Source organism: Schistosoma mansoni, assembly GCF_000237925.1.
Source record: "Schistosoma mansoni, WGS project CABG00000000 data, supercontig 0041, strain Puerto Rico, whole genome shotgun sequence".
NCBI lineage: Eukaryota > Metazoa > Platyhelminthes > Trematoda > Strigeidida > Schistosomatidae > Schistosoma > Schistosoma mansoni.
The window spans coordinates 628,244-648,315 of NW_017386027.1; the positions used below are offsets into that span (position 1 = coordinate 628,244).

General features: G+C 36.7%; 1 protein-coding gene and 1 non-coding gene across 2 annotated transcripts in view; one reads left to right on the plus strand and one right to left on the minus strand.

The window, feature by feature from the left end:
* Positions 1–143: 143 nt before the first annotated feature.
* Positions 144–217, minus strand: Smp_tRNA_01634_Pseudo_TTG.1.1. Its single transcript has one exon. It is a non-coding gene (tRNA).
* Positions 218–2,765: 2,548 nt separating this feature from the next.
* Positions 2,766–20,072, plus strand: part of Smp_150660 (phosphatidylinositol 4-kinase) — a gene marked incomplete at its 5' end in the record, with an annotated part of 33,011 nt that continues 15,704 nt past the window's right edge. The window contains 13 exons of the mRNA XM_018790666.1: positions 2,766–2,841; positions 5,137–5,322; positions 5,728–6,002; positions 7,221–7,388; positions 8,200–8,287; positions 8,585–8,750; positions 9,833–10,083; positions 11,974–12,056; positions 13,290–13,471; positions 14,563–14,695; positions 15,186–15,365; positions 16,477–16,606; positions 16,667–16,727. Coding sequence (XP_018646063.1) covers positions 2,766–2,841; positions 5,137–5,322; positions 5,728–6,002; positions 7,221–7,388; positions 8,200–8,287; positions 8,585–8,750; positions 9,833–10,083; positions 11,974–12,056; positions 13,290–13,471; positions 14,563–14,695; positions 15,186–15,365; positions 16,477–16,606; positions 16,667–16,727 — 1,979 coding nt within the window. The remainder of the gene's footprint in view (positions 2,842–5,136; positions 5,323–5,727; positions 6,003–7,220; positions 7,389–8,199; positions 8,288–8,584; positions 8,751–9,832; positions 10,084–11,973; positions 12,057–13,289; positions 13,472–14,562; positions 14,696–15,185; positions 15,366–16,476; positions 16,607–16,666; positions 16,728–20,072) is intronic.

Genomic DNA, 20,072 nt, shown 5'->3' on the forward strand with positions numbered 1-20,072 from the left:
CTACTGGCTACGAATATAACCTAATATACTGATTTCTTGAATAAACCTATCGATTGATAAGAAAAGATGGATAGTGGCTAGCAGTGGAATCCAGTTTGACGTGCGTTTCGTTCTATTTGGGACTCGTCAGTCGGATGTACTTGCATCTCAGAGTTGGGGCTCGAATCCAGTGCCTTTCGCTTCAAACGCCATCGCGTTATCCACTCGGCCACTGAGTCCTGATAGCCACTTGCTTGGATTCTACTGCTAGTCACTATCCATCTTTGCTTACCATGCTTGTGAATTTAGGCTATATCGAGGCAATACGCACAGTATGCACATATGCCAATTAGAGACTGACCAGTTGCTGCCCTAAAACACCAATGGGAAGTTTCAAACAAACAATACTAAGTGAATTTCTATCGATTGATAGTTAAACACTCAGTTAGTCATCCACAACGTAAGACTAAGCATCGATCTAAATTTCCATACCTTATTAGCATATAACAAGATGAACACCGAATTCATAGAAGTAGTTACTTTAATGGTAGTAATGTATTAAATAAAGATTACATATAAGCATATAGTGCGAGAAAGAATTAGTTTGTAGAAATAAAGGTATGTAGTAATTTCAGTCTCAGTTTAAAGGATGACACAGGTTGTATACACCTACACTATTGTGATCGATTCTGAGCTATGTCACTCACAGTCTCCAACCAAGTAGTTTGCGTCTATCAACATGACTCAGATCAGAAGTTAATGACATTACGGACTGGTGCTACGTATCGGTTTGGCTGCCCCCAACTTTCTCCCAACCATCCCCAACACTAGTCAGCATGCGTAATACATGGCTCAACCATCTCAGATGATGAAGATTCACAACGTCATCAAGCAACTTACCATCATTCCCTAATACCTTGCGTCTAACCTCACTATTACTTACCTGGTGATCCCAGCAGTTACGATTGATAGTTAAGTACTCATTGAGTCAGTCATGAGTAATAAGAAATTGGGCACTTATGTGCATCATCAACATAATGAGTTGCCAGATTAGCATTATTTGTAACAGTATTAGTGTTAGCAGAAGAAGCTAGACATGAAAAATATGGTTCTAAAAGAAATAATTGTTTCCCTTAAAAAAATATAATATTATTTTTAGAACTAAGATTTAAAAGAAGATAAAGAGTAAATACATCTGTGTGTTTATGACCATTTCTGAACCATTCCATTTATTAGTCCCGGTAATCTTACAGACCTCAACTGCGTTGTTAGCATCTGTCAATATGGCCGTAGTTCAGCAGTTTATTGAGTCATAGATAAACGCTACGTTTTGATTTGAACACTAGTTTTTTTCCGACCTACTTTTACACCAGTTAACTTTAACAACAACATGCACATTACCAGGTTCGAAGTTTTAAATTCTGTTTAGCGGTGGTACTTATCTTTATAACAGGAGGTAGTCAGTGTGGGATCGTAACCTAATTTTCATGCTTGTCTTCAGTCCTTATCAAGGTTTATTTAGAATGTCGATACTGAGTGATGCAATTACGAAACCCACAAGGAGTATCAGTTCCTTTTAGATTCCAAAAGACGTCTGATTCATTAGTCTTTAACCAGTGTAAAACCTTAACTCTTATTTATTCTGGTGACTGCCTTCAACTACTTAACGTCAAATATGACTCAGTTGAGTAGTATTTGCACAATCACTTAGGTTAGTAACCAGATTATAATGTAATTCATAGAATGTTGCCACTAAAAAAAACATCATATAAACATGATATTGAGTGGCTATCAGGACTCAGTGGCCGAGTGGATAACACGAAGGCGTTTGAAGCGAAAGGTACTGGGTTCAAGTTCCAGAGTGAACATCAACTCTGAGATGCAGGTACATCCAGCTGACGAGTCCAAAATAGGACGAAACGCGCGCCCTGGATTCCACTGATAGTCACTATCCATCTTTGCTTGCAATGATATTGAGTACTACTCAATGCTGAAATAAATCCGTTTTATTTCATAATTTTTTAGGTATTTTTACCGTATAAAAATATACCTAAATAGAATTGGTGAAATGTAGCAAGCAGTGGAATGTAGGATACGTGCCTCATCCTATTTTGGATTATATTAATGAATGAAAATCCTTCATTGCTTATGTAATTCACACTTCACATCTTCTCTACAGAAATCAATCTTGATTATGTAATGATGTCAGTTGATGATTGAAGTCAAGTTACAAGTTTACAAAATAGGATAGTTACAATATTGTCATCTATTTTTCAGAGAATAAAATCTATTTATTCTTATTATTCTTGCCAATGTAATGTTTTCCTGCTTCGATTTGAGCACCCGGGCAATGTCTCAACCTTCACACAAATCGAATGATTTATGTAGAGCATATCTATTTGGTACCTCTTTGTACCGACGTTTATGTGTTTTTTAAATAAATAAATAAACTTTATGGTTGAAAGCGTGAGTCAATTGAAGCAAGACCACCAGGGAAAACCTGGAAGCACTGGACGGCCTTTTCGTCCTATTGTGGAACTTCTCAGCAGTGCGCATCCACGATCCCGCACTCGCGACATTCGGACCCAAGACCTACCAGTCTCGCGCCAGTGCTTCCAGGTTTTCCCTGGTGGTCTAGCTTCAATTGACTCACGCTTTCAACTATGAAAATATTAAATCTCCACAAAATACCCCTTCTGAAAATAAACTTTAATCACTATGTGTATAATATAACTTTTTATGTGTATCTATCTATCTATCTATATATATATATATAGGCATCAGGAATGTTACGTTATTCTGATGATCCAATGAAACTTGTGAATAAAATGAGTAAAGATTTAGAAGTTGCATGTCATAATGGTAAGTATAAATAAAGTTATGTTCTAAGATATCTTATTAATTTTCTTTTGTTATCTGTTGTAACAGGATGCAAGCTTATTACTTACTTGCTTACTTAGGCCTCTTACTCACAATGGAGCATTAGCCGCCGACCAGCATTCTTCAACCCCCTCTGTCTTGGACTTTCCTTTCTAGTTCTATCCAGTTTTTGTTCATTCTCCTCATGTCTGTCTCCATTTCTCGGCGTATTATGTTCTTTTGTCTTCTTCTTTTCCTTTGGCCTTCAGGATTCCATGTGAATGCAAACTTATAATCAACTTATAATAGCTATCTTGATACGTTATAATTGGAGTTATCTGGTTTAACAAGATTATTCAATTAGACTTTTAATATACTTAAAACACTTCAGTTTACAACGCAACAAATTTTAAATAGTATGATAAAGTTGTATTGTGTTTACTTTGTCGGTATGTATTTCAGCGGTGAATTGTTCTTTCCTTCACGATTTGAATCTAGAGGGCATGGGACAGATGATTTTCTGTTCGTTTATTGTAGTTTCCACATTGTTACTACTCTTAAACTTAAGCAAGGCTAGATTTCCAGAGGTGAGACGATGAAAATTATGAGAAACTGGATCACTTGGCAATATTTATCGATGAACCATACTGGATCGAGGCTCAATCCTTCAAATCTTGTGACTAGTATTAGTGTTATATATGCTTTTCGAAATAATAAATATGTACAATTTTACTGAATTGTAGATGTATCCTTACTAGTGAGTCATAAAGGTGAATACAGGAAAAAGGGCAAATGATTGAAATGTGGCATTGGTGACATAATATATACACAAGCGTCAGTGATTGGTGCGGTTTCTTACCTCATTCTATCTCTAAGGAATAAATACCAATGATATTCAATAATTCATTATGAAAGTACTCTGGCTTGCTCACGTTATAATCTTCATGTTAGAACTTCGTTAGTAATGTACTCCGCATCCACGATCCTGAGCGCGAGACTGCCCGATTCTGTAACTGGCTCGGTGGATATGGATCACTCATCTAGAGTAGTCGGAAAACCCTGATTCCCAAAGAACGATGCATATGGGCTCCAGAATCCTGAAGGAACAAATGGCGTATGGACCTATCATCGGTCATCAACTACCATCTCCTAAAGTTGGCCCACTGCCTTGTGTATCAGACGTTTAAGTACAAAGTGCACTTAGAAAACCAGTTGCTTCAGTTTGAACACCTGGCAGTAGTTAAGCCCTCACACAAATAAAGCTCTGGCGCACATACATTATTGGCACCTCCTTATACCAATGTTTCTGTTTAAATAAATAAACCATTGAGCCGTTCTATGTTCGTGTCCTGTGCGCGGGATCTTGGATGGACACTGCTTAGAACTCCCTTACTTTGACGAAACGGTCGTCTTCCAGGTTTTTAATGATGGTCTACCTTAGATCGAATCATGAATTCAACTATTAAAATTACTACAATCTCCACAAATCCCTATTATGATAATTATATTTATATTGTTATAGAGGCTCTTTGGAGATTGGTAAATTTGTATTTAGACTCACGAACTGATTGCAATTAGATAACCATCAGTCAAGAAAAAACACTTAGCAATCGTTTTGTCTCAGTATTAAACCCTTCAATGGTGTGCACCCATGACTACAGTAATGTTGGAGTCCAGAAACTTCTTGCCCACTTTGTAAAAGCTTTACTGTAAGATCCCTGAGTTGCATCCGATGATGTTAATTTCCCATTTCATTTGATTCACGATACTGTGCAGCCAATATTCAGTATCATAAGTAGGTAACCACTTTGTTATCAACGTGATTGAACTCTCTTGTTACTGCTTCTTACTACGACACCTGGAACAACTACGTCTCGGAGTTTATTATCAATAAATCCTTGATCATATTAGTAGTTTAAATCACTGACTGACTTTCGTTAGACGGCCATTACGAAACTTGATCGATATAATTCTATCAGCACTAAAATGGACCCGGCATTCATGACATTGGTCCACTGATATCCAGTGGCTATTCAATTGTGAAACTAGAAAACACTTAACGCCTTTTTCATCTCAATTTGACAGTTGTCATCCACGCTACGCATCTACCTCAATCCAATCGATTCATCTAAACTGAATAATGAATTTAACTAATGAAGTAACCATGTTCAGTATCGTAATAAAGCTTATTATAACAATCTTGTGTCTAATAACTGTTCTTGACTTCTGTGTGGAACTTTTCCTCTCTCCCCTTTTATTCTAATTCTCTACTTTTACTGTTGTTTACTTTTTTGACAGCATCACGTCTATCTAAAACTCTCGCTAATCTAGAAGAATCACAGCCAAAGTCTAAACAACAACAGCTGTTGAAATCATCTTTGAATAGTAGTAATAATCAGTTAGTCAATGAAACTAATGAACAGATTAAACGATTACAAAATCAAAAATCCATTGCATTGGATGTTGTACAAGCATGTTTATTCCGTATGACAGCTTTATTAGTGATGCATAAATCACAAAATCATGATCCCATGATGAATAAAACTAATTTGACTGGACAAGATCTTATTGTTGGCGATGTTGATGATAACAATGAAGATGATGAGGAAGAATGTCAAGAAGATGAAGTTAGTGAAGATGATGACGGTGACTCCGATGATGACGATGATAGTGATGATAATGATGATGACGACGACATAGATGGTGATGAAGTTAATGAAGATGATGATAGATCGTCTGGACGACAGAGACGTCATTATCATCATCGTCGTAAATTTCATCATCATCTTCAATATGGTGGTTCAGTTATGAAACGACTATTGCTTAAACCAAAACGATCAGTTTCTCGAATGAATAATTCAAACACTACAAACTTTTCTGTTCCTCCAGTCACTACAACAACAGTAACAGTATCAACTACCAGTAATCCTAATCCTTCATGTCAGTTAATCAATGATACCAAAAGTCCTACAACTAATGATCTGACAAGTACAACAACGACATCATCAAGAAAGAAATTATATGTTATGAAAGGTGATACAGTAAGACGTTTATTACAAGAAATATGTCATTCACCATTAAGATTATTTACTACAGAAATGTTAGAAAATGCTTTAGCATGTTGGCAATGGTTAATTGTTGGTAGACCAGAGTTAACTATTCAGGTAAGAATAAATGAGACTATTTATTTTTGTCTTTTAATGATTTTCTCAATATCCACCTGAAATGTGAACAAGTCACATTTATTGGGAAGTCCTACTTACTGCCTTCTCGTCTCGGGGGTGTTATTTACAAAATTGAGAGGATGAAAGCAAACGTCCGGCGCTTTAACCGGGTTGGTGCACACGGAAAATCCACCTAGGGGAGTTGGAAAACTTTGATTCCAGTATCCTGAGGGAACAAATGACGTATGAACCAATCGTTGGTCACTGGATACCATGGATATGCATCTCCTTACGATGCTCCACTGTCTTTTGGATTAGGCCTTTAGGTCAAAGGCTCGGGGTGTGGCCCCCTAAGAAAACCACCTGTTTCGGTTTGGGCACCCGGGAAGTATCACAGATCTCACACAAATCGAATGAGATTTGTGCGGCGCATATTTATCTGGTGCCTCTTTGTACCAATATTTATGTGTTCACATAAATAAATAAAATAAATTGGTTTATAATACAGTAACTCTGATATTCAAAAAACACTTTCTTCATCTGTTGATCTTCATTTATTGTATTTCTTACGATTGCCCACCTCAACTTAAAATACTCATATAGCAACAATATTCAAGATAATGTCATTCAGCGGTTAGGTCAAAGATGAACAAGGCATGGGTTCATAAAACAATTGATTGTCGAGTGATGTAGTGTTCTTGGTCAGTTACGACCTTAATAGTTCAGTGGTAAAAATCTCTGACCATGAAGCTGATTAACACGTGATTGAATCCACCGGGGAAAATTTGTCTCCTCAATAATATGGGTTCATCTTGCAGACGAGTGCCGAATAACATGGAATCTAGATCAAGGGTTTCTAATCAACTACCTTCAACCACCACCTTGTATCTCAACATAGTTTGTCGAAAGTTAAGGTCATCTGATAACGGATATATGCACACAGGCTTTTTTGAATACCAGTTAATCGTCTAATAGTTAAGCGTCCACTCAAATTGTTCACCTTTTCTCAACTATTCGGTTTTATGTGTAGGAACAGCCTGGGATCATAGGAAGCGGCTAAAAAGACAGTAATAAGCGTTAAAAACTCGTCAATATCATGTATGACTCCTGTAACTAGTAAATGTTTCATATTACATCAGATCACTTCTTATTTTGCGATAACTTTTCCTACTCAATGTTTTCAATATATTCTATTTTCATATTATTGTTGTGATGCAGCTTTTAAACGAATTAAGTGATGCTTGGCAAATAACAATTCATCGACGTCTTGGAGTCTTCTCTGTACATAATGCAGATGATGGTGAAGTTTTACCATTAATTGTATCAGATCAATTAAAGTATAGCCCACCAAAATGTAATACTGGTCCGCATCAGTTATGGTCACAGGTAAGTACACGTGTGTGTGTGTGTGTATGTTTGTGTGTACAGCGACGAAAGTTTATTATAAAGTTTTTTTTCTTGTCTTTCTAGAAAACATGACGTTAGTACACACTTCAAAAGTATTAGATTTCATAGAAAATTGCTAATCAAAATACTGACTTCTACGACCTTGTCCTTGTGCTAAACCATAGATACGTCAAACAGCACTAGCAGCCTTGAATCAACTCCGAGTTCTTATTGGTCGTCGATGTAGTATCTTATTCCTAAGCCCACCGGGTTCAGTACAGAATTCAATCTCAACGTCTATTGTATAAATCATGTATTCCAGACATTAAAAGTTTATATACAAGCAAATCACACTGCCTTACACCATAACATAAATATTTTACCAGTCGAACTCATGTTTCATAAATGCCCCATATGCATTGATATAAACAAGACTGTATCACATTGTTTAACAGCTAGCCAATGATCGCATGAACATAAGCAAAGCGGACGGTTTTTTTCTTCTATGTAGTGTTTTTCATAATCATATTGTAGATACTCTGGTACAAACAAGAGTGGGGAGAGTTCACTCTTCCTGTCGAAATGCTCTCATATGGCTACATGTATATAGCCCACTATCAGGGAATTTCTACTCATTGTCTTCTCGAGACAGAGGTGAAGTATTCCAGCCCTCATATATATCGAATGATTTGGGTGGCGCAAATATATTTGTCACTTCCTTGCACCAATGTTTATATGTTTAAATTATTAACTAGATCATGTTTTCTGTTGCTATATGTTTTCTTTCCTCTTTTCTCTATTTTCAATTAAGTTTTTCAGTGAACGTCTATATGTTGCACAATCATCAAGTCAAGAACAATTAGATATATTCTTTGATTTATTACAAAAAACGTTAGCAGGTGAAATTGCTTCATTAAATAAAAGTATCCATACAGTAAAAACGTCATCGGAAACTTCAAAAAAATCACAAAAACATCAATCACGTCGTCATGATCATCCATCTTCAATTATAAGAGGACGTTTAACTAACAATGTTGCTGCATTAGGTGTACGTTGTCGTCTTGTTGAAATGTGTCTTAGTTTATTACAAAATACTGGATTTAAATCAAATTATTCTGCTGGTCAAGGAATATCAACTGATGAATTATCTAGTCATGTTGGTGGTGTAATAACAGGGACGACAACAACAACAACAGGAACTGGTGGTGGAGTAGGTAGCAGTGGTGGAAGTGTTGTTAGTGCTGGAGGAAGAACTGGTGGAAGTAGTGGAAGTCAAGGTCAAATAGAAACAGGATATTTATTTCCTTTAGCTAGAATTGCTCTTCGAGAGAAAGCATATGCAACTATATTGAATTATTTCACGTAAGATTATCGATCATTTGGTTTGTAATATACAGTTATTTATTTAGCCTTTTTAATTCTCATCATTATTGACTTGAACGGTGTAATCAAGTATCTCTAATACTGTAAACACTTGAACCATTAAATCATATTGATTGAACATGTTTCTTTTGCACACTGTTCAAGTTTGAACCTCTCAATTACTACTGAACCCTCAGGAAATACATTCCACATAGTAGGTACTTTGCTCCATTTCTGGGCTATTTTAGCTCTTTATTTATTTCAGATAAGTTGATAGATGATGATTAAACGATCATTAATCTTTAAGTCACGATGTTAACTTGAGATATGAAACAAGATGAAGGTTTTCAGATTCTAATAACCATCCAGTTTTCAATTATTCCCTTACGCCTGTAACCCCTCGTGGAGGAGCATAGGCCACTCACCAGCACTCTCCATCCAACTCTGTCCTGGACAATCCTTTCTAGTTGTTTCCTATTGCTATACATTTTTTGATGTCTGCTTTCAATTATCTACTTAATAAGTTCTTTGACCTTCCTCTTTTATGTTTCCCTTCAGGATTTCAAGTTAGCGCTTATTTTGTAATGCAGCTTGGTGATTTCTGAAATATATTCCCTGTCCACTTCCAACGCCTTTTCTTAGCTTTCTCTTCAGCTGGAAGCTGGTTTGTTCTTTCCCACATTAGGCTGTTGCTGATGGTATCCGGTCAACGGAAATTAAGTATCATGAGCAGAAAACTGTTTATAAATACTTATACCTTTTTGATGATAGTTGTAGTAGTTCTCCATATTTCACCTTCGTACAGTAGAGCTGTCATGACGTTCGTATTAAGGATTCTCACTTTGATATATGTTAACAGTTGTTTTGAGTTCCATATATTCTTTAACTGTAGGAATACCGTCAATACTTTGCCTTTACGTTTGCTTCAACTATTCTCACTGATCACAAATATAATCAGTTGAACGTTTAAAACTCTACTCCATTTCATAAAAAAACCCATTTAGATCATTGCCAATATGTTTTTTAGGAATAGATTATTTTAATAACAAATCTAAATTGTATAATATCTTTTCTTTGTACAGAGTAAAACCACAATATCCCATCAAACATGATGCTGATTTATCTGATGAATTGAAGGCATTAAGTCGACTATGGAGTTTAATGCAAGCTGAACGTAAATATTTAAATACTAGTATGATTGAAACAGAAATGGATGCATTATTAGAAGCTATTGGTCGTGTTGGTTTCATGGTTGGTAATGAATTTGACTATGGAGCTGGTTATCTTTCAGACCAGATGACAATTAATACACAAGAGTCTATCGCTGTCGGTGGTGGTGGCGTTGTTGGTGCTTCCGGTAGTGCTTCAATTGGTCCGTCAAGTTTTCCAACAAATTCTATGTCAAATATAACAACAACATATCACCCTACAAGTTCTTCACCAAATATACGACATGTGAATTCCAATGTATTTACTGAATCATGGATTACTTCTAATGTAACAACAGTGACAACAATGACAACTACTAGTATGACCAGTGGGGGAGCTACACTTCCAAGACTGCGTTCACAAGTCATGCTGTTAACAGACCAACCATTAGAACGTCCTGGTGTTGGCTCACTTATTCTACCGTCAGCTTTAAATTCTACAACTTCACCAACATTACAAAATGCAGCGGTTCTAGCTGGAACTAATATTGCTCATTCGGTTGTGTCAAAGCGTTCCTCAGCTACTGGAGGTAAGTTGTACTGAAATAAATGAAGGGAAGTATTCATAAAGCATTAATGTGTATTTAAGTTTGATAATTTTCTTCTTGTCTAAGTATATCCTCTGAAAGAACCACATAGTGAACAATGTTAAAGTTGGATGCCGCGGTATTAAGCAAAAATGGCAGATCAGTTAATGAAGCAGTGAATCTTCATCGATTGAGGGTGGTTGGGCTATATATTAAGTATGCCTAATCACTGTCTACCACGACGCAGAATATTTGGTAGTGTAAGAGAAACCTAAGTGCAGCCAAATCAGGTTTTGACAATAATTCATAAAGTCATTGACTGTTGGACGGAGCTGTATGAGTAAATACTGACTACTTGGTTGATGTCAGTGCAGTTATTTTAACTAATGAGTGGCGTCGCCTAGAATAGGTCTCAAAAGTGTAGATACATACTGATATTCTTATCATTTCCACTACACTCATTTGTCTCTATAAGTACTTCTCTCTTAATGTATTGTTGGAACCGTTGCATGAATATGCCACGTCTTATACTACCTGTGACTGATTGATCCCCATGTTCACATTCCAAACAATGATAGATCAATTTCAAATTATTTTTTCTTTCAGTGACATATAAGAGACGGTAATCTCTGTTCATCAATCTTAAGCGATACCTAGTTTTTCAATGAAGCAAACAGTTGCTCAGAAGATAGTTTTTGACATTATCTGTTTGTAGTCGAAAGATTAATCACCGAATATGATCTACTACACAGCTAAATTTGAATCTATTATCACATCTTGAGACATATGGCATTACGTGAAATATATTGAGATTGACTCATCTTAAAATGGATAATCTAAACACCACATAAAGCACTTACTCTGATGATAACCATATACTCACGAGGAACTAATTTGGTGAGGTGATTCTTGGATTTTTAGTGACAAACCGTGATCAATATAGCTCAATTATGTCAGGATTGTGACAACTATCTGTTAACGGCATCGGTTAATGGTTGCGCAGTATCGCAAATTAATTGACGTTGTAAATGTTAACTATTAAATGCTAACCTAGTTCTCTGAAGGTTTTATGCTTGATTTTCACTGACATTTTGGATAAACAGTATTACCGATGAGTACCACACTATGAGGAAACAGTTATTTAGTATTTCCAGGTGTCTGATGACTATCTAACTAAGGTCAATTCGAGATGTAAAACTATGAAACTGCACAAATTCCTTAAACCTCTTACACTGAAGATCATCTTAACGTCATTATTTTGAAATCTAACATAATCTAGATGTTCATTGCCTGCTATTCTTGTCTGAACTACTACTGGTACTACATAAGCTATCTTGAATTAGCTAGAAGAATTTCTCATTTAAAACCATCTTGTTTGTTATGAAGCATGAAACCTTCACTTCCTAGTTCGTCTTTTTGGGTGCATAAAACTGTGCCTACTTGTTAGTAGTATAAAATATTTTGTACAATATTTCGCTTTTTAATTAGGTAAACAAAGTGCCAGAACCAATGGAGAGAATTATTTAAAGCAAATATTTTTACAGAAACGTGAATTGATTTTAATCCTGCTGGTATGTCATTAGTTTTGTTTTTATTATTTTTTTGATTGTTTTAAACCTAAATTTATTATGATATTCACCTTTGAATGCCGACTCAATGTTTTTAAAGATTAAGCATTCGCGCGCTAGACCGATGGTCCTGGGTTCGAGTCTTGCGTGCACGATCGTGAATGCACACTGCTGAGGAGTCGTATATTATACCGAAATGGTCGTACAGTGCTTCCATGTTTCTATTGGTGGTCTAGCTTAGATCGACTCATGAATTCAACCATTACAATTCACGAAAGTTTTGATGACGATGCTTTTCGAATAAGTAGCTACTGTGAAAAATTTGTGTAGTATAACCATATATTATTGATTATGAGTAACTCAGTCGTATTTATATTCCGATATTTCACTAATCAGTCGTAAACTGACTGTTTACTCATCGGTTTACAGAAGTTCTTATTTGTATGATCATACTGTTCCTGTCAAAGAACCTGTTTACTGAAATACCTTTTGATCATCAAAAGCTACTTCATAATATTCAGCGTATTTATTTGTTTGTAAAGCCAACTTTAGTCTGTGTTTTCCAACAAAATTATTATCCCTCTTAAACTGATAGTATGTAACCAAAGATCCTAAGTTCACTACCCGGTGGAAGAATTGTCAATGTTCACTATCGAGAAGTCCCATACTAGGATGAAATATATTTCCAATGCTTTCCTGGTTAGAATCAATCCATGGAACTCCAAAGACTAACTAACTTTCATACTGATAAGTTTTTTCATTGTATTCGTTGATGTGATAACGCCATGCTTCACAGTATTGACCTACAGTTAAATTCTCTGTTAAAAATTGTATACCAATTATATTTAATAATTCTTATATATCCGAATATCATGTTTTACCGATCAGATTAAAGATCTTGGAACGTAGAAAAATGTGAGAAGTAATCTGCTTAATCCTTTCTTAGTGTTGTAAATTTTGGTCCACGTGTTAAGTGCTCTGGCGCGAGACTGATAGGTCCTGGGTTCAAATCTCGCGAAGCGGAATCGTGAATGCGCACTGCTGAGGAGTCCCACAATAGGACGAAACGGTCGTCCAGTGCTTCCAGGTTTTCCATGGTGTTCTAGTTTCAATCGACTCATGATCTCAACTATATAAAACTCGTTTTTGGATTGTATTTCACTCTAATAATTATATCAAATTTTGATTTCTTATCTTAGATTTTGCTTTTCTTTTTTCTATAATAATATTTGATAGTCTTCAGAAATTGAACGACTTTCAGTATGGTTTAATCCACAAGGTTTGTCTGATCGTATTGGAATTAAAGAAGCTGAAGTTGAAACTTGGCTACGTGAAACATTGCGTAAAAAATCATGGCATAGATGGATATCATTAGCATGGGATTTATGTCCACCAGTAGCTGTATACATGCCACAAAGGTAGGTTAATTAATTTAGATCATTTTATATTAAATCGATCAACATCATGATTAGTTGCTCTAAGACTTATCACTTTCAATCATTTAGATTGGTTTCAACAGCAAACGTTGGTCAGTTATGACTATAAATTACTGCGCCCATGTTTTTCCAGAGTTTGTGTGTGATAATGATGACAGCTCTTTGTTGAGCGGATCCCTCGATATGTGGGATCGTACGCAAAATTTATTTGAAGGTGTAAAGTTGATTTAATATCAGTAATTGATTCAAGTTTTCAACATTTTTAGTCAGTCCTTGTCATATTCTACATTTCATATTTTGTTATGAGGAGTACATCTAAGTCCTACTCGCGGCGGGGTGTTGTTTACGAAATTGAGAGGTCGAAAAGTGAATGTTCGGAGCTTGAACCCAGGGTTGGTGAACACAGAGGATCGATCTAGAGGATTTGGGAAACCTTGTTGCCGAATCAGTGGTGCACATGGGCTCCAATGTCCTGGGGTAAAAATGACGTATGAACCTATTGTTGGCCATCGGCTACCATGGGACTGCATCTCGCAGCGTTGCTCAACTGCCTTATGGATTAGACCTGTAGTAAAAGATTCGTGGAGTGGCCCCCCAATAAATCCAGTTGCTTTGGTTTGGTCACCCGTGAATTATCACAGCCACGTGCTTCGTTTATGGGCGTCTGGGCAGTATTCCGGGCCTCACGCGAATCGAATGACGAAGTGTGGTGCCTTCATGTTCCAATGTTTAATGTGTTTAAATAGATAAACACACAATCATATTAGAGATGAGTGACTTTTTTTTAATCTCTTTCTCTCTTAATATACTTCATAGCAAACTACCGATGTCTAATTGAATACAAATCTAATGATATCATCCACTTGTGTATAACTAGACGAAGAACGTCCATGTGAGTAGTGAAGCGAGGAATGTGGTTCAGAGATGTTGTCTTTTACCGATTTCATTCACACCACTGTGAAATCACGTCTATATATATTATATTTCATCAATTAATTTGTTCAAAAACATTTTAAAAACCAATATAGATCATATGTATGGTTCTTTTTACTCTGTACATTTTTTTCGGATAGATTTACTGGTTCAGATGAACTACGTCGTGAGGTCTCATCATTTGTAACAGCCAATCCTTTGCTTGTAACTCATATCCCAGCTGCTTTACAATATTTAGCTACTTCAAGTAATATTGAAGACGGACGTCCTGAAGTTAGTAGAGTTTTTTTACGCCTGATGTTTTTAAACTATTTATAAATAATTAAGTAGTATATATGTTTGTGCATGTTTTTCTGCATCACCTGTTGCCCCAGTCAGTATAGTGAACTGTAACGATGGTTATATTCACTATATAACGAAGAAATACTTTTTCAAAATCCCTAATAGATATTTGTTGCTAAGATTTACATAAGCATTGGTTTGTTAAATGTTAACCATCTTCCGATAAGTTTTATAATTATGGATTCTATGCTAACCAGTGGTTGTTAACAAAGTAGATGATTTTAGTCTTCTGCATAGTTCTTTTTTCGACTAAGTTTACTTCACCCTACATTTCCATGCCAACTGACAAGTAAACTTGTTCAGTCTACCATGAATTATGCGTTCAGGTTTGTGTAGTTAACTACCGTTTTAAAGTGAATTTCTTTGTTGATTTTTTGTTGACATCTGTATTTTTATGGTGTTTTTCTTCAACAAAAAACAGTTATCCCATATACTAACATGGTCACCTGTTGCACCGGTTGTTGCTCTGTCGTTCTTTTCACGTATGTATCCTCAACATCCATTAACACATCAATATGCTGTACGTGTATTATCTGATTATCCATCGGAAACAATGTTATTTTATGTTCCACAATTTGTTCAAGGTATTCGCTATGATAAGGTAAGCTAATCTGTGTATATATATTTTGTGTAAATCTTCTAATTGCAAATTACTTTCACAAAACTTCTAGGATTCTGAGCCTGAATTGACTGTTGGTAATGAGTAGTTAGAAGTATTCGAGAATCACATGTATTTGGGTAACTATGTTCTTGCTGTTGGTGTTGTGAGTGATGAGATCAATTCACGTATAGTGTGAGCCAGAGTTACGTTTTCCATTCTGTGTCGTGTTTGACACCCTCGTCATGTTAGTCTGGTTGTAAAAGTTCGGATCTACATAGAGTCAATTAGAGTAGACTTTCATTAATGCTTGTAAAACGTGACCCCTCCTAGTTGAGGATGTTAAGCGACTCTATCTTAAAACATCATTGTCTCTGAAGTATTGCAAAACCATGTAAGTAATGCAGAAGTTCGGTAATTTATGTTCGAGCACAGCGACGATACTTCAATTGGTGTCACCATTTTGATACACTGACTTCGGTGCCCGTCCTTCTGTAACTCTCTCTCACTTTTTTTCACTAAAGTGAGTGTAATTTCTGTAACTGAAAAAAACTGAGTTGCTTCTCCTACTATTATTATTATTATTTACGAAATCCAGAGGATGTAAAGTGATTGTCCAACACTTTAACCGGATTGATGGATATGGAGGGTCCACCTACGGGAGTTGGGAAACCCCGATTTTAAACCAATGGTGTACATTGGCTCCAGTATCCAAAGAAACAAATGATGAATGAACCCATTGTTGGTCACAGGATCCTGGATCCCACGTGCACTATTGGTCTAGAATTGTTGTTTTCCAACTCCCCTAGTTGGATCCTCCATATCCACCAACTCGGTTAAGGCGCCGGACATTTGATTTTCGTTCTCTCAATTTCGTAAATAACTCCCCCGCCACTGTGAGAAGGCAGTGAGTAAGAATTCCCTGACCGAGGCTATATACGCCTTGGCATATGAGAGCATTTCGAGAAGGGGAGCGGACTCTCCTCACTCTTGGCCGTACCGTACCAGGGCATTTGGGGGCACTACTGAAATGTTTCATACATTATAACTGTACAAATACGAAAGTATTTTCTCTCTTTTTTTGTTTTCTGCCTTCTTTCTTTTCTTCTTATAGTTAGGTTATTTATCTGAATCAATTATGACTTTAGCTAAACGATCACCCTTATTAGCTCATCAATTATTATGGAATATGAAAACTAATATATATCGTGATGAAGAAAGTTTAAAATTTGATAATGAAATTGGTAATCATTTATTAGCCTTATCAAGTACTATACAAAATAATTTCAATGGACCAACATTAGCATTTTATCAAAGAGAATTTGAATTTTTTGATCAAATTACATCAGTTTCAGCGAAAATTCGGTGAGTTTTCTCTTTTCTTTTCCCTGGAAACACTGTAGGGCCGTTTCGTTCTATTGTGGGACTCCTGAACAGTGCTCATCCACGATCCGATCTCGCAAGATTTGAACCCAGGACCTATCGGTCTCGCGCGCGAGCGGTTAATCACTAGATCGTTGAGCTTCCAGGTTATCCATGGTGGTCTAGCTTCGATTGACTCATGATTTCAACTCTGAAATTACTGAAATCTCCACATCGCCTTCTGATATTTCATAACCATCTTCACTGGTGATTTGATAATCCCATAATTGCCCCCAAATGCCCTGGTACGGCCGAGAGTGGAGAGAGTCCGCTCTCCCTCTCGAAATGCTCTCACATGGCCAGCGAATATTTAGCCTCTGCCAGGGAAGTCCTACTCACTGCCTTCTTGTGGCAGGGGTGTTGTTCACGAAATTGAGAGGACGAAAAGCGAATGTCCGGCGCTTTAACCGGGTTGGTGGACAAGACGAGTCCACCTAGGGGAGTTGGAAAACCTTCATTCCAAACCAATGGTGCACATGGGCTGGCTCTAGTATCCTGAGGGAACAAATGGCGTACGAATCAATCGTTGATCACTGGCTACCATGGGAATGCATCTCCTCACGATGCTCCACTGCCTTGTGGATCAGATCTTTCGGTTAAAGGCTCCGGGTGTGGACCCCTAAGAAAACCACCTGCTTTAGTTTGGACACCTGGGCAGTATCACAGCCCTCAAGCAAATCGAATGAGATTTGTATGGCACATATATATCTGGTGCTTCCTTGTACCAATATTCATGTGTTTAAATAAATAAATAAAATCCCATAATTATAGTGAAGCAGATGATCGTTTCCTTTATCTACTAATCTACTCACATTTGAGCTATTTGTTTACGTGAAATACTCGACCAAGGGTATGGTCTTTGTTGTTTCTATACATCAATCAATGAACACCGGTCGATTCGGGCTATGCAGACTGTTGAATTTCATTGAAATCACGAAATGATGTTTGATAACCATTAAAAACCGGAAAACGAACTGGATAACCGGTTCATCCTAGTCTAGCACTCCTCTTCAGTGTGGATCGACGAAGTTCTCTCACAAGGCCGAAGTTCCAAGGTTTAGTTTGGAGCTACTGGATCGTAGATGTACATTGTTGAGGAGTCCTCTACAAGGACGAATCGGCCATCAAGTGTTTCCAGCTTTTCAATGGTTTCCTAACTGAAATAAAACCTATCAGTTTAATTAATGTTGTTCAATTCTGAGAAGGATTAATTATACATTGACCAGCTCGTTCGTTGGAAAACAGTATCTCGTTTTTTATGACAATCAATCTGGTTACTATGATGGCGAAAAAGTGTAACTCATGTCGCTGTTAGGGAGATCCAGGAAACACCTCGAAAAAACAACCAATAAAAGTCTCCGAAAACACTGAGATGTATCTTATCCAACCAGCATTCAGTACGAGTTTTGCTAGAAACGTCTAGAAACATCTAGTTAGGGTCTTTCTCCAAATTCTAACTGAACAGCTTCCAAAAAACTACCTCAACTAATCACCCGATGGATTAGATATCAAGGAATTCAGTCAGTTAATTATTTCATATACTTCGATAGTGTAATAAGAAGACGAAGATTTTCAGAACTTTGTGATGATGCATTAGTGCAATACATTTCAAACAATCTGATCACACTTTATATACTTGTTAAGAACATTTATATATAAAAATAAAAGGTCAACTAGAGTGGAAATGGGGGGTAAGAATAGACAAGGATAATAATAATAATAATAATAATAATAATTGTTATATCTAGAGCCTTGATTCTTAATATGCCGCGAACTACTTGACTACTTGAACGATAGAACCCGCAAACGTCGCAAAAGAGAGAAGACAAAGACTGGTAAGCAGGAAGTTTATTGCCCCAAACAGTGTCAAAATATAGCACAGAAATCTCGTGTATTTATAGTTTTTGGCTGAAAGTAAATTATCATTTAGGTCAACCAATAAGCACATAGGTATCAAACTAATCCATCCAATGGAGAAGCTCCACGTTGGCATTTCTAGAACATTCCCCTAGCCGTGATTGGATGGAATGTCTGCGGCTCTTCCTGGGCTTCTTAGGGCTTCCGAGAGTCTACCGACGGGCCGTCCTTACAATAATAATAATAATAAACATAATGTGAAAACAATTTGACACCTTATCACTCTGGATAATAAGCTAATATTACCAGGGTAGGTTTAAAGAGAGAACAAACTGTTTTTGAATTCCCAAAGGGGGTTTGAATTTTCGTATAACTAAGGCTTCAACAAACCTTAGTATACACCCTTTTACACTTTTATACAACACCACAAAAGCCGAGTTAAGATCAATCTTATGACCTGTTTCGATTATGTGTTTGGCAATATCAGATGATGGGTGTTTATCCTCTATTTGTTTCTGCAATCATTTTGGTACATGTTCACCCACCCTAATTTTCAGATCACGATTGCTCCTCTCTATGTATGTGTGACCACACACACATTTAAATTGGTAAACGCAGTGGGATGTGACACAAGCGTTCTCTCTTAGTTTCAATAAAAGACTATTTGAATCACCTCTAAATGTTAAGGTGATGTAGACAGGCTTTTTCATATACAACTATATTGCTCCAGATCAATATGACTTATAGGAGGATAGATGATTATTGAGCAAAAGATATCACGAAACAACCCACCAATCTTTCATTTTTATCCATTCTGTCAATTTTAATATCGATTTGTTCTTTTGAGTTGAATATACCTACTTTCTTTGTCAATAGATTACTTACTTACGCCTCTTACTCCCAATGGAGCATAGGCCGCCGACCAGCATTCTCCAACCCACTCTGTCCTGGGCCTTCCTTTCTAGTTCTATCCATTTTTTGTTCATTCTTCTCATGTCTGTCTCTATTTCTGGGTGTAATGTGTTCTTTGGTCTTCCTCTTCTCCTTTGACCTTACGGATTCCATGTGGGAGATTGCCTTGTGACTCAGTTGGGTGATTTCCTCAATGTGTGTCCTATCCACTTCCAGCGCTTCTTCCTGATTTCCTCCCCCACTGAAATCTGGTTTGTTCTCTCCCATAGTAGCTTGTTGCTGATAGTGTCTGGCCAACAGATTCGAAGTATATTGCGTAGACAACTGTTGATAAACACTTGTATCTTCTGGATGATGGCTTTCGTAGTTCTCTACTTCTCCGTCCCTTTGTCAATAGATTGTGTCCCTATGCTACTGAGTTATGTTTTGCGACTGATGACTACGACGAACAGGTCACCATTCCATACACCTGTTATCACTATTATTATTATATTATTATTATTATTAATTACTGAATGA